This window comes from Salvelinus namaycush, chromosome 24, assembly GCF_016432855.1.
Source record: "Salvelinus namaycush isolate Seneca chromosome 24, SaNama_1.0, whole genome shotgun sequence".
Taxonomy (NCBI): Eukaryota; Metazoa; Chordata; class Actinopteri; order Salmoniformes; family Salmonidae; genus Salvelinus; species Salvelinus namaycush.
The window spans coordinates 1199924-1215786 of record NC_052330.1 but is presented as its reverse complement, the minus strand read 5'-3'; the positions used below and the strand labels follow the sequence as shown (position 1 = coordinate 1215786).

At 42.7% G+C, this 15863-nt stretch overlaps 1 protein-coding gene across 1 annotated transcript in view; it reads left to right on the top strand.

Annotated features, from left to right (window-relative positions):
- Positions 1–15863, top strand: part of LOC120019586 (acyl-CoA:lysophosphatidylglycerol acyltransferase 1-like) — an 89556-nt gene that overhangs the window by 44414 nt on the left and 29279 nt on the right. The window contains exons 4-5 of the mRNA XM_038962895.1: positions 2348–2443; positions 8428–8713. Coding sequence (XP_038818823.1) covers positions 2348–2443; positions 8428–8713 — 382 coding nt within the window. The remainder of the gene's footprint in view (positions 1–2347; positions 2444–8427; positions 8714–15863) is intronic.

The window sequence follows — 15863 nt, the reverse complement described above, 5'->3', positions numbered from 1 at the left end:
CCTCCGATTTGACACACTGAACTCTGTCTGAGAAGTAGTTGGTGAACCAGGCGAGGCAGTCATTTCAGAAACCAAGGCTGTTGAGTCTGCCGATGAGAATGTGGTGATTGACAGAGTCGAAAGCCTTGGCCAGGTCGATGAATACCGCTGCACAGTATTGTCTTTTATCAATGCTATTTATGATATCGTTTAGGACCTTGAGCGTGGCTGAGGTGCACCCATGATCAGCTCGGAAACCAGATTGCATAGCGGAGAAGATTATACCTTTTTAAATATAAAAATATTTATATTATATTTGAGTTTAAACGTAATATTTGTTAGATTGTTCTCTTTTCTGGTGGATTAAACTAAAATTGCGTCTAACTTTCTATGGCTTGTTTTAAAAATAGTGATATTTTGGAGATTTAATTTTCAAATAGGTTTGCCAAAGATAAGATATCGTCATTTTCCTCTTTCATATTTGCCCAAAATGACAGTTCTACTGGGTCAAAGTAAACGATAGATCGGATAAAAGGACCGAGACAATGACTAAACGCCTCAGCCTGATGTTAAAATCCAGTGTTTTGTCTTGAGAATGTCACATTTTACTAATTGAAGGTGTTTTAAGTGTTCAAGAGTTTTGCAAATCGAGTGTTGAAAAAGTAATGTATTGTTAGTCAAACAGCATTCACGACCCACATGCAGTACTTTACATTCTTTCCAGTCCAATATAACTGTCGAAGGCGTATTTTGTGTCGACACCATTCATAAAACCCTTTATTTTAGGAAACAAGCTTTCAGTATCCATCTAGTGAAGTTTCTGCGCCAGCAGCTGACACCACACACACACACACACACACACACACACACATATATAGCCATCCGCCCATTCACTCACACAGCCATCCACACATTCACTCATACACACATCCACACTTTGATTGTGACAGCCCTACTCAGTGCTGCTGGCTAATACTATACTCTGGCTAGCCAGCAGGTATCAGATTCTCAGCCTCCCTCCCATTTAACCTGAAATGATTGGCCTGTCTTGTGATGGGATGTGAGGTCCTACTCCCTCAGCCAGTGTCTGCGTCCCAAACTCACTGGGTCTGTCCCAAATGGCACCCAATTCCCTAATATAGAGCACTACTTTTGACCAGAGCCCTATGGGCCCTCTTTAAAAGTAATGCACTGTAAAGGGAATAGAGTGCCATTTGGGACGCACACTACACTGTGAACACAATCAGGACCAAACATCGTCACGGCCTTGGCTCAGCTACAAAAGACCAATCGATAGGTTTACTTAATCCAATTACTATTTATCTGGCAGCACTGCTGCCTGGCTGCTACCATACTGTCTGTCTCCATGCTTCAGGGGTGGAACTGTGACCAGGATGGTTGTGGCTTTGACCTGGCTTACAAAGGGAGGATGACTCCTGATGTTTTGACTAGCAGTGAATTAATATTGACAGGGACGTTTGGATGGAATGGTATGAAAGACAAATGTTTTTACCTGTTCATCTCCTTGTCTGCGAGGTTTGTCAGTCGATAGGCTGCTATATCTACAGTGAATGATTGAGTCATTTCCCCCCTTTGTTTCTATGATCTTCCATCCAAGTGGTCCAGTTTGTGTTTTTTAGCCAACTCCTCTCTGTGTTTTGTTCATTGCTATGCCAAACATGACACTAAGAGAAGAGTTGGCTACAGTTTGTGACCTAGGCTAAAAGAAAACTGAAGATAAGGAAAACCGGGTGATAGAGCAGCCTAGAAATGGCTGTGGTTTCTGCAGGCTAAGCGACAGTCATACTGTATAACTTCACACAACTGCCCTACCCATCACCCCCTCTGTGGTAGTTAGAGCCACTGGGGAAGGGGCTGGTGCTCCTGTCCTGTCCCTCCCTCCAGGACAGTACATTCCTTGGTGGAGGAGGACTGCCAACCCCACACGCAGCCCTCTGCCATCCCAGGGATGAGCCCTTGGTTTGGAGGGGTTTTTCTACTGGGGCTGCCAGGAGGAGGTGGTGAGCGGGGGCTAGTTGAGCTGTGGTGCACAAACATGATGACAGGATCCACCTCAACTGCATTCTCAGCCTAGTTATGCTCTTAGTGCCAAAAGAAGGAAGTGGCGAAAATGCCAGAAGGGGCCAAAGCTTCTCAGTGGGACTTAGAGTTACGTAAATTGTCTGTGTGCCTGCCTGCATACCTATGGCTATATAGACTTTGTGTGTGCAGACCATGATGGCTACATTACAGTAGACTGAGCGTGTGTGCAGACTGCAGAACTATGACTTCATAGTCTCAGTGTACGTGTGTGCCTACCTATATATTGTGTGTATGTATGACCAGTCTGTAATGTTCTCTCCTGTAGGTGGTGCGGAAGATGATGTGGTTGATGGACCACGTGTTCAAGTACACCAACTTTGGCCTGGTGTCTCTCATCCACGGGGACTTCTTCATCAGACAGGTGAGACAGACAGACATACTCTCAGAGACCTCTAACTAGGAGGCTTTTACTCGGCTGACGGCTGACAACTATCATATCACAACTGTTTTTGTGATGGGATATTTTTATTTGGTCTGACTGGTTTAGTGGTCATGCCGCAGCCTCTGGCACACATAGTGTTGGCATAGGTTTGAATTTGGCCGACTGCACTTTGACACACTGTCATCGTCTCGATCTGTTCAATGACATCATAAAATAACTTAAAATAAATGCTGAACAAAAATATAAACGCAATATGTAAAGTCTTGGTCCCATGTTTCATGAGCTGAAATACGATCTCAGAAATGTTCTACACGCACAAAAAGCTTATTTCTGTCCAAATTTGTGCACAATTGTTTACATCCCTGTTAGTGAGCATTTCTCCTTTGCCAAGATAATCCTTCAACCTGACAGGTGTGGTATATCAAGAAGCTGATTAAACAGTATGACCATTACACAGGTGCACTTCATGCTGGGAACAATAAAAGGTCACTCTAAAATGTGCAGTTTTGTCACAACACAATGCCAGAGATGTCTCAAGCTTTGAGTGAGCATGCAATTGGCATGCTGACTGCAGGAATGTCCACCAGAGCTGTTGCCAGATCATTTTGTTAATTTGTCTACCATAAGCCGCCTCCAACGTCGTTTTAGAGAATTTGGCAGTACATCCAACTGGTCTCACAACCGCAGACCATGCCATCCCAGGACCTCCATATCCGACTTCTACACCTGCGGTATCGTCTGAGACGAGCCACCCGGATAGCTGATGAAACTGAGGAGTATTTCTGTCTGTATTTAAGCCCCTTTGTGGGAAAAACTCATTTTGATTGGCTGGGCCTTGGGTCCCCAGTGGGTGGGCCTGGCTCCACCCATGGTTAACATGCACTCCAGCTGAACAGTATATCAGCTCAGCAGCAGGCAGGAAGTGGCTACAGCCTCCTCTAACAGGGACACAGCCAGGCAGGCCCAGTGGACAGCACAGTAGAGCAGTGTTATGGTACAGTAGTCCAGCCGCTGGCCTGAAGTGACCCTGCCTGCAGTGTGGGAGCAGCTGGAAGAGAATAGAACAGAGATCAATGTGCTGCCTGGGTGACAGACAGACAGAGAGAGGCAGGCAGACGGACGGGCCAGGCATGCAGGAAGACCCAGGCAAAGAGGCAAACAGGCAGAGGGCGTGTACATACTGATACGTATATACAGTCATATATATATATATATATATATGTCGACAGACAGACAGGGATAGGCGGGGACAGACAGATATGCTAATGTAGACATGCGTGGATAGTGTGGTGGCATATTTCTGCTTTACCAAATGAGTTAAACTACACACCAGTCAGAGTTATACTTAAACTACATCTTTAATAATAAGAGCTTTGCAATAGCAATTTTTGACATTCAATGATGCGCTATCTCTAATGAACCATTGAAAAGTACCAACAGAAAAGTACAAAGATGTTTTATAGCCAAGATACACCCCTCTCAACCTACATGACGAAGCACAGATCTTAGGAACAGTTCACAAAGGTTAAGATTTGCATGAAAGATATCTATAAAACATAGCAGACAGTTACTGCTGTGTCAACAGTTTTCATTGTAAAGACCAGTGTCTGGCCCTCTTACTCCAAAAGGGAACCGTCTCTCCCTGGTACGGTATAGAACAGAACCATTAGCTCATGTTCTCTGGAATGCTCTTTAGGTTTTATCACCCAAAAACATCGTAAATCTCCTCTGTCAGTGTTATCTCATAGAGGCCCATCCTCAGTGGAACACACACACACAATAGTTAACAGATTACTCTATTCTGTCGAATAAAACAACCATTATAATGTAATACAAGCATTATAATATAATCTTGCAATTTTCCACGACAATAGTCAGACAGGTGACTGGCAGCTGATTCAGTTGCTTGCTGGCCCAGCAGTTCTATTCAAATCAAATTGTATTTCTCACATGCTTTGAAAACAACCGGTGTAGACTAACAGTAAAATGCTTATTTCCCCAATGATGCAGAGATTATATATATAAATATAACACAAGGAATAAGTAGAAAAATAATAACACTAGGAATAAATACACAATGAGGAACAATAACTTGGCTATATACATGGGGTACCAGTGAGATAGATATGTACCAGTCAAAAGTTTGGACACACCTACTCATTCATGGGTTTTTCTTTATTTTTACTATTTTCTAGATTGCAGAATAGTAGTGAAGACATCAAAACTATGAAATAACACATGAAATCATGTAGTAACCAAAAAAGTGTTAAACATATCCAAATATATTTTAGTTTCTTCAAGGTAGCCACCCTTTGCCTTGATGACGGGTTTGCACACTCTTAGCATTCAACCAGATTCATGAGGTAGTCACCTGGAATGCTTTTCCAACAGTCTTGAAGGAGTTCCCACATGTGCTGAGCACTTGTTGGCTGCTTTTCCTTCACTATGTGCTCCAACTCATCCCAAACCATCTCAATTGGGTAGAGGTTTGGTGATTGTGGAGGCCAGGTCATCTGATGCAGCACTCCATCACTCTGGCGTATCACTGCAGAATGCTGTGTTAGCCATGCTGGTTAAGTGTGCCTTGAATTTTAAATAAATCCCTGACAGTGTCAGCAGCAAAGCACCCCACACCATCACACCACCTCTTCCATGCTTCGCGGTGGGAACCACACTTGTGGAGATCATCTGTTCACCTACTCTGCAAGTCTCTTCTTCTTATTGGTGTCCTTTAGTAGGGGTTTCTTTGCAGCAATTCGACCATGAAGGCCTGATTCACGCAGTCTCCTCTGAATAGTTGATGTTTAGATGTTACTTGAACTCTGTGAAGCATTTATTTGGGCTGCAATCTGAGGTGCAGTTAATTGCCGATTTCTGAGGCTGTTGACTCTAACTCTGTAGCAGAGGTAACTCTGGGTCTTCCTTTCCTGTGGCGGTCCTCATGAGAGCCAGTTTCTTCATCAGTGCTTGATGGTTTTTGCGACTGCACTTGAAGAAATTACTTGACATTTTTCAGAATGACCTTCATGTCTTAAAGTAATGATGGCTGTTTCTCTTTGCTTATTTGAGCTGTTCTTGCCATAATATGGACTTGGTCTTTTACCAAATAGGGCTATATTCTGTATACCAACCCTACCTTGTCACAACACAACTGATTGGCAAAAACGCATTAAGAAGGAAAGAAATTCCACAAATTAACTTTTAACAAAGCACACCTGTTAATTGAAATGCATTTCAGGTGACTACCTCATGAAGCTGGTTCAGAGAATGCCTAGAGAGTGCAAAACTGTCATCAAGGCAAAGGGTGGCTACTTTGAAGAATCTGAAATATAAAATATATTTAGATTGGTTTAACACTCTTTTGGTTACTACATGACTCCATTTGTTATTTTATAGTTTTGATGTCTTCACTATTATTCTACAATGTAGAAAATAGTTTAAAAAAATAAAAACCTTTGAATGAGTAGGTGTGTCCAAACTTTTGACTGGTACTGTAGGCAGAGATGAAGTGACTAGGCAACGGCTCGCATTCCTCACATCCTCCCCAAATACCTCACGCCCTCACACACTGAACATCTGCATTGTTAGCACCATGCTTTCTAATTAGGCTGTACTGACTGGACTGGCAGCATCGCACTCACACAATCATGAAGACAGACACATGCTGACATACACACATTTTTATAACATACACAACATAATAGCCAGACACTGAATGCTGATTGACTGAACGCTGTGTTATATCAGACCGAATACCACTGATATGACAAAACATTTGTTTTTAATGATCTAATTATGTTTCTAACCAGTTTATAATTGCAGTAAGGAACTTCGGGGGGGTGGGGGATGTGGTGTATGGCCAATATACCACTGCTAAGGGCTGTATCCAGGCACCGTGCAAGAACAGCCCTTAGCCGTGGTATATTTGCCATATAACACCCCCTCGGGCCTTAATGCTTAATTATACTGCAAGTACTATGCTATTTACTCGACATGGCACTCGCATGAATGATAAAATGTAAATGACATATCACACAACATGATAGCCAGTGAATTAGAATGATTTGTTACTGCGCAGTGTGTCAAGTACAATGCTCTTTACTGCACTCATACAAACAAGATGGCACATGCCAACACAAACTGGAAAAAGGTAAATGTCCTCAAACATTTTCTGCTTATTTCAGCTGTCCAAAAGTATTTTTTTATGGTAGTGGAATTAGTTTAGACGTTTAAATTGAGACATACCAACACATGCTACAAATAACAACGTACTGTAGGCTACAATGAGCGCAAAGTATTGGGACAGTGCAAATTATTTTGTTGTTTTTGAACTGTTCTCTAGCACTTTTGGATTTGAAGTTATACATATTTTACAAGGTTAAAGTGCAGACTGTCAGCTTTAATTTTAGGGTATTTTCATCCTTATCGGGTGAACCGTATAGAAATTACAGCACAGTCCCCCTATTTTTTTAATTTAATTGAACCTCTCAGTTAAGAACAAATTCTTATTTACAATGATGGCCTACCGGGGAACAGTGTGTTAACTGCCTTGTTCAGAGGCAGAACGACTTTGTCAGCTCAGGGATTCAATCCAGCAACCTTTCGGTTACTGGCCCAACGCTCTAACCACTAGGCTACCTGCCGGTCCCTATTTTAGGGGACGAAAAGTATTGGGACAAATTCACTTGTGTGTATTAAGTTAAGTATTTGGTCCCATATTCTTAGCACGCAATGACTACAACAAGCTTGTGAGTCTACAAATTTGTTGGATGCATTTGCTGTTTATTTCGGTTGCGTTTCAGCTTATTTTGTGCCCAATAGAAATGAATGGTAAATAATGTATTGTGTCATTTTGGAGTCGCTTTTATTGTAAATAAGAATAGGATGTTTCTAGACACATTCATGTGGATGCTACCATGATTACGGATAATACTGAGTTAATTGTGATGGTGATAATGATACGTGAGAAAGTTGAGGCATAAATATAATACTCCCCCCCCCCAAAACCTTCTAACCTCCCCTGTCTTGGGGGTATGCTATTTGTGCATCTAACTTTCTCACTCATCGTTATTCACGATTTATTTAAGACTATCCGTAATCATGATGTAATCTTTGCGTCCTTGCAAAATGGGACCAAATACTAAACTTTTTGCTACTTTAATACACATATAAGTGAATTTGTCTCTACATTTGGTCCCCTAAAATGGGAGGCCCATGTACAAAAAGTGCTGTAATTTCTAAGCGGTTCACCCGATATGAATGAAAATACCCTCAAATTAAAGCTGACAGTCTGCCCTTTAACCTTAGTCATTGTATCATTTCAAATCCAAAGTGCTAGAGTACAGAGCCAAAACAACAACATGTGTTACTGTCCCAATACTTGTGTGATGTATTGTTTAACATACCACATGTGCTAATCACACACATTCAGAAACCCAATACTGGCACATCAATCCAGCCTCAGTGTGTTGATGCCTTTTTAAAGTGCTTCTGAACCTGGCCTAATTGGAAATCAATCCAAAAACCCTCTCTGTCAATTCTCGCAATGCTCTTACTGCTAATGCTATTACTGCTAATGTTACCATAGCTAATATGAACGTCACTGTCTTCATTTCAGTGGAGCTTGGCTGAGTGTCACACCAATACTTTATTGTATCCTCTGTATGCTAAAGCTAAACTGGGTAGTGTTAATTAGGCACCAAACGGAAGAAAACAGACTAAAACAGGGAGGGAGTGACTATCTGGACTTGGCCAATAAGAAACACTGATTTTTTTTTTTTCCTTGTTAAACGCTTTTACATGTTTTCCCTCTGTGAACGCCACCCTAATTCAGTAATAAAGAATGAAACAAAAGGAAAAGTAAGCTTTTGCAATATCTTTTGTGTGCAAAGCCATTACATCTAAACAGCCCTGATAGCGTCCTCATGCCACCCCGGTTCTGTGTTTCCCTGTTTAACCTGCAGGGTAAAGCGTACCGGGACAAGCAGCTGATCTACCTAAAGGATCACCTAGACCGGTACTATCACAGCCGTGACAGAAAGTGGATCGTGCTCTTCCCAGAAGGCGGCTTCTTGCGCAAGCGGCGGGAAACCAGCCAGGCATTCGCCAAGAAGAACTCGCTTCCTCACCTGACGCATGTGACGCTGCCACGGCTGGGTGCCACTCAGGTGATCCTGAAGACTCTGGGGCCGCAGCAGGAGAACGGCTGCCTGGGGACAGAGGCCAGCACAGTGCACCCTAGCCAGTCAGGTGGGTGACGAACACACACACACACCACGTGCACATATACACACCCACATTCTGTATACACCTAAACTCTCTTTTGTGATTAACTTCTCTCTCTCACACACATACACATAAACACTCTGTCGAGACAAAAGTCCCCAACACATGCAGATCATACACACACTGACACCCACGTTCTTCCGTTTCACCTTAATCTGCCTCGAAATCTCTGGTCATCACCTGAGGTCTTAGAGGGCTGTGACACACCTGCAACCTGTCTTCACCTCCTCCCTTCTAATCCTGTGGCTACACTCCACTGCAGCCAGTCACTTCTGTCTGTACCTGTATCTGTTCATCTATTATAGTAATCTAGGACCAGGTCATCCTCCAGGGCTCACCAAGCAAAGGTCTCCTTTGTTTAAATCAGGGTTGGGGTCAATTCAAATTGAAGTCGGTCGATTCAGGAAGTGATTTAAATTTAAAATGTATAAAACTATTATTTTGATATAAATAGCTTCTCGCTTTCAGGTTATTGAGAAGTCATAAAAAATCAGGTGCCCTTTTTTCAATTATTGAATTGGAATTTCAAATTTACTCTCTGAATTGATTGACTTCAATTGGAATTGACCCCAACTTTAAAGGTTATTTTACCTGATTCCAGGTAAAGCCTCACGATTCCTGGAAAAAGTGTTATCAGGACGCATCACCATGAGTCACTTCCTGCTCTTGACCCTCCCAACTCAGTACTCATGCATGTGCTTCCCAGAGTGCAACACCTCTAACTCCGTACTTTACAAATTGGGGAGAGGGAGGCGGATTATGGGTACTGAACTAATAATCAGACAGGCAATTTTGGCACAGGATACTAATGAAAGTTTTTTCCCAAGTAGACCTAAGTAAAGTACACTTTTCAAATCAAATTGTATTTGTCACATGCAGGGAAGACAACAGGTGTAGACCTTAACGTGAAATGCTTACAAGCCCTTAACCAACAATGCAGTTCAAGAAATAGAGTTAAACAAATATTTATAACATAAAAAGTGACAAAATAACAATAATGAGGCTATATACAGGGGGACCTGTACTGAGTCAAAGTGCGGGGGTACAGGTTAGTCGAGGTAATTTGTGCATGTAGATGGGAGTAAAATGACTATGCATAGATAATAAGCAGCGAGTAGCAGCAGTGTAAAAACAAAGGGGGGGGGGGTCAGTCAATGTAAATAGTCTGGGTGGCCATTTGATTCATTGTTCAGCAATCTTATGGCTTGGGGGTAGAAGCCTTTTGGACCTAGGAGCCTTTTGGACCTAGACTTGGCACTCCGGTACCGCTTGCCGTGCGTGCCTTCCTCTGACACCGCCTAGTATATATGTCCTAGATATAAGAAACCTTGAGTCTAGTGATATACTGGGTCGTACGCACTACCCTCTGTAGCGCCTTACAGTCAGATGCTGAGCTGTTGCCATACCAGGCGGTGATGCAACCGGGTCAGGATGCTCTCGATGGTGCAGCTGTAGAACTGGGGACGCCATGCGAAATCTTTTCATTCTCCTGAGGGGGAAAAGGTATTGTCGTGCCCTCTTCACGACTGTCTTGGTCTGTTTGGACCATGATAGTTCGTTGGTGATGTAGACACCAAGGAACTGGTCAGCTTCCATCCTGAGCCATTAAAAAGAGGACTTCCAAGAAGCCAGTTTTTCAGACTGAGCCGTATATGCCACTCCAGAGGATTATCTAGAAAAAGCAGCGGAGATGCGCATTAGGTTTCTAAGAAGAGGCTATTCGCCACAATGTGTGGATGAAGCTCTTAATTTGGCATTGGGAAAAACACGAGATGAACTGCTACATAAAGGACCCGCTAAAGAACACTCCGTAATGTTCACAACCACATATACTTTGAACTCGCGAAAAGTGGGCGACGCGGTCAAGAAACACGGGCATATTTTATCATCGGACCCAGCTTTACCGGCTGAATTTAAAAATCCACCACTTATTGTGTGTAGGAGAGGTCGCAATTTCTGTGAAAAATTGGTTCATGCCAACTGCCAACCACAAAAGACAATCAGCCAGGATATTTTACGCCCTCTTCCAAATGGTAGCTATAAATGCAGAGGATGCGCACAGTGCAACAATATGATGAAGTGTGAATATTTCTGCCACCCACATACAGGAAAACGGTTCCAAATAAATGACATTTATTACGTGTTCCACCACCCATGTTATTTACATTATTAAATGTCCATGTGGGCTGTGTTATGTCGGGAAAAACTCTCGTCCTCTCAACCAGAGAATTAGTGATCATAAAAGTACAATCAGGAGAAACCACAGGGATTATCCACTCGCAGTACATTTTAGTGACCTTAAGCATGACATTTCTACCTTTTTTTTTAAAGATTTTGTGGTATAGAGAAAGTTAAGATATCAGACAGGGGATGTGATATTAATAATACTCTGAGTAAAAGATAATGTTTTGGGATTTTCACCCTCCAGACATTATTTCCTAAAGGACTTAATGATGAAATGCCTATGTATGTTATGTTGTGAATTTGAACATGAATTACTCTGATGTTTTTCGTACAATGTACCCAATGATTAATGAAAACTTGCTATGTCCCCATTGTGGTTTTACAGACGTTTAATACGTCTTATTTACACACTTTATATGAATATTTATGAAATGCATATTGTTATATTTGGTAGCACTTATTTGTTTTTCCTTCGCATCCAACCCCTTTCGATGTGTGGAACGGATGTGGGTGGGCTAGGTCTACATAAGGGTGGGGGGAAAAAATGTACTCACAAAAGCTCTGACGAAGGCCGTGAGGCCGATGCGTAAGTTTATTAAAGATCAGTGATACTATCGAACAGTGTGCGGTTTCATTTTTCCTTTATCTTGTTCTTCAACTGTTACCATGCACCTGCAAAAAAGATTGCTCAGATGTGCGAGTGCCTTTTGAATTTTGACACCAAGGAACTTGAAACTCTCTACCTCCTCCATTACAGCCCGTCAATGTGAATGGGGGCGTGTTCGCCCCCCCTTTTCCTGTAGTCCACGATCAGCTCCTTTGTCTTGCTCACTTTAAGGGAGAGGTTGTTGTCCTGGCACCATACTGCCAGGTCTCTGACCTCCTCCCTCTAGGCTGTTGGAGTCGTGCTTGGCCACGCAGTCGTGGGTGAACAGGGAGTACAGGAGGGGACTAAGCACGCACCCCTGAGGGGCTCCCCAGCGTGACAGATGTGTTGTTGCCTACCCTTACCACCTGGGGGCGGCCCATCGGGAAGTCCAGGATCCAGTTGCAGAGGGAGGTGTTTAGTCCAAGGGTCCTTAGCTTAGTGATGAGCTTTGAGGGCACTATGGTGTTGAACGCTGAGCTGTAGTCAATATATATCTCCAACAGGCCAAATGTTACACTGTCAATAAACCACATGTCTGACTCCCAAAACTCACAATTGTCACTGGTAGCTTCTTTAATAAATATTTGGTGCTATAGTCTGGGTAAGTCCGGCAGACCACTGACAGTTATTCTTTCAAACTACCGTAGTGTTCCTGTGAATTTTGTGGCACTCATCCTATAAATAGAATGTGTAGTGCAGATCTTGCTCAAATGGGAGTTTTATATTGGGCTGGCTGCCTGTCGAGAAAGAACACGCTTTCAAAACCTCAAACCATAAAATCATCACTTCTCTGTTATGGTGCCCTCTGAGAATACTGTTTTAAATGGGAGGGGGTGGGCTGGATGGATGAGTGGCGGGACACACAAACACACACAGTGTCACACACGTATGAAGGAGACGGAAATTACAACAGAGGTCCCCTGGAACCCCAGCGGCGATCTGCAGTAGAGTCATTTCCCCGTCCTGGGACCAGGCCTAAATAAACTGACTGACTAGGATTACATCTCTGCAATTAAGAAAATTAAACCTTTATTGAAACCTTTATTTCCCCCCACATTTTCTCCTTAACCTCATTTATTTTCCCCTCCATCAGGACTGGCCTTCATTGAGCTCTGCCCCTCCTGTCCACTGCTGACAACCAGCCCCCTAGCCAATCAATAAGCCTCGCCTACTGGCCCAGCTGAGTTTGGGAAACAAAGACTGCACACAGTGGCAGGCTGCACATACCCACACACACACACATAGACAGACAGGCGCGCGCACACACACCATCACTCACATGCACATACACATGCACTTTGGAATTCCCTGGCTTTAGCTCAAAATCCATTTTAAATGAGTCCTGTTGCCTTTCTAGTAATTGTAAGATCGTGTTGAAGCCAGCAGTATTGAGTGCATGGCTAAGGGATCTAGCCACCATGGGGGTTGCTAACTCCTGTGTCCTGCAATAACTCTGTGTTTACAGCTGAGCTATCCAATACATCTAGGTCTGTTGGAAAGGGTTCATACATGTAGAAAATACCTTGCATAGAAGTTGCAAGTCTTCCTAGGTGAATTTGTTTTCCACTAAAAAATAATGTAATTTAATAATTGGGAAATGTAATGATGGGGCTGGATGATTAATGGAAAATGTGTGAATATTTTTTGTGAATTAATTTTTCATTTTGTCAGCATAAGGTTGGTAGCAACATGTGGAAATCTGTTTCAGCGGAAGTCAACTACGAAACCCGCAATGCTCTATGTGCTAGGTAGTTAACTTGGTAGCAAGCATAGCTACACACAATAATACTCAAGTCCAATATCACCAGGTGAAGTAGCTAGTTAGCTGTAAAATTGCCTAAACAAACTGCACTATCAATTTAGAAGTCTACAATCTCACCATGTTAAACCTGCAGATCGATTTGTCTCACAAAGTGGAGTCTGACATTCACAACGGCCATGCAACGCACCCTGGACTGAAGAGACCAACATATAGGAGAAGTGTGGGGGACCCCTGTTAAATTACACATTTATAATACATGCCAATTAGCGGACACTTAGTCATGCGTACATACATTTTACGTATGGGTGGTCCCGAGAATCAAACCCACTACCTTGGTGTTACAAGTGCCATGCTCTACCAACTGAGCTACATTTCTCAAGGTAGGAATATCACACAAATATGATCAATGACTCATTCGAGAGAAGACAACCTGACATTAGCCAGAATTGAAATCTGACATGTACTCTAGATGTTTTGGGTATCTGAAAGTCGTATTCCTATTAACTTCCAGTATAGTGAGAGTGGCTTTATTGCAATGCTACGTCATACCGGCTGAATAGTTACGATAAACATGAAATGCACAAAACGATAACAATAGAAATGGGTAAATCTTTCCTTTTAGACCCTAATCATAGTACGCAACGCAATAACTACAAATAGCTACCCAAAATGGTGATTACACACACACACACACAGGCACAGCGCTCTCTCTGACCGTACCTAGAGCCTCAGCCAACTGACTCACACAGCAGACAATGGGCCTCTCAGAGGAAATGGGATCTGATGTGAATGTGAGCGCAGCACCATCACGGCTGTGTATCGGCTCCACAATGTCACCTGGGGGTAAATACTGTCACCCACAACAGCACAGAGGCTGTTTGAACCCAGAACTGTGACAAGCAAGCGGCCGAGCATCTCGCTGTTGGCTTAGGGGCTATTCTCAGAGGTATCGATACTCAAGAGACATTATTGTAATGTAGAGTTGCAGAAATCTCCTGTCTGGAGTGCTACCTCCGGAGTTTGTGCACAACAGTTGCACAGTTGCCCCCCTCCAAGGCAGAGCAGTGTAAACAGAATTGTCTCGTTCAGCAGTATAAATGATCATGCTTTTGAAACATACCCTCGTAAAACTGACTATCCTACCGATCCTTGACTTCGGGGATGTCATTTACAAAGTTGCCTCCAACACACTACTCAACAAATTGGATAAAGTCTATCACAGTGCCATCCATTTTGTCACCAAAGCCCCATATACTACCCACCACTGCGACCTGTATGCTCTCGTTGGCTGGTCCTCGCTACATATTCGTCACCAAACCCACTGGCTCCAGGTCATCTAAGTCTTTGCTTGGTAAAGCTCCGCCTTATCTCAGCTTACTGGTCACCATAGCAGCACCCACCCGTAGCACGTGCTCCAGCAGGTATATCTCACTGGTCACCCCCAAAGCCAACTCCTCCTTTTGGCCGCCTTTCCTTCCAGTTCTCTGCTGCCAATGACTGGAACGAATTGCAAAAATCACTGAAGTTGGAGACTTATATCTCCCTCTCTAACTTTAAGCGTCAGTTGTCAGAGCAGCTTACCGATCACTGCAGCTGTACACACAGCCAATCTGTAAATAGCCCATCCAACCAACTACCTACCTCATCCCCATATTTTGGTTTTGTTTTTCTGCTCTTTTGCACACCAGTATTTCTACTTGCACATCCTCATCTGCACATATATCCCTCCAGGGTAAATTGCTAAATTGTAGTTACTTCGCCACTATTGGCCTATTTATTGCCTTACCTCCTTACTTCATTTGTACACACTGTATACAGATAGATTTTTCTATTGTGTTATTGACTGTATGTTTGTTTATTCCATGTGTAACTCTGTTTTTGTCACACTGCTTTGCTTTATCTTGGCCAGGTCACAGTTGTAAATGAGAACTTGTTCTCAACTGGCCTACCTGGTTAAATAAAAGGTGAAATTAAAAAAAATCATAAACATCCCTGGTTCGCTCATCTTTTCAGTTCGCTGCAGCTAGCGACTGGAACGAGCTGCAACAAACACTCAAACTGGACAGTTTTATCTCCATCTCTTCATTCAAAGACTCAATCATGGACACTTACTGACAGTTGTGGCTGCTTGTGTGATGTATTGTTGTCTTTACCATCTTGACCTTTGTGCTGTTGACTGTGCCCAATAATGTTTGTACCATGTTTTGTGCTTCTACCATGTTGTTATGTTGTGTTGCTACCATGTTGTTGTCATGTGTTGCTGCCTTGCTATGTTTTTGTCTTAGGTCTCTCTTTATGTAGTGTTGTCTCTCTTGTTGTGATGTGTGTTTTTGTCCTATATTTATATAGTATTTTTATTTAGTTTTTATCCCAGGCCCCCGTTCCGGCAGGAGGCCTTTTGTTAGGCCGTCATTGTAAATAAGAATTTGTTCTTAACTGACTTGCCTAGTTAAATAAAGGTTAAATAAATACATTTAAATAACAATAATAATAATTTAAATAACTCAACATCTTTTTTT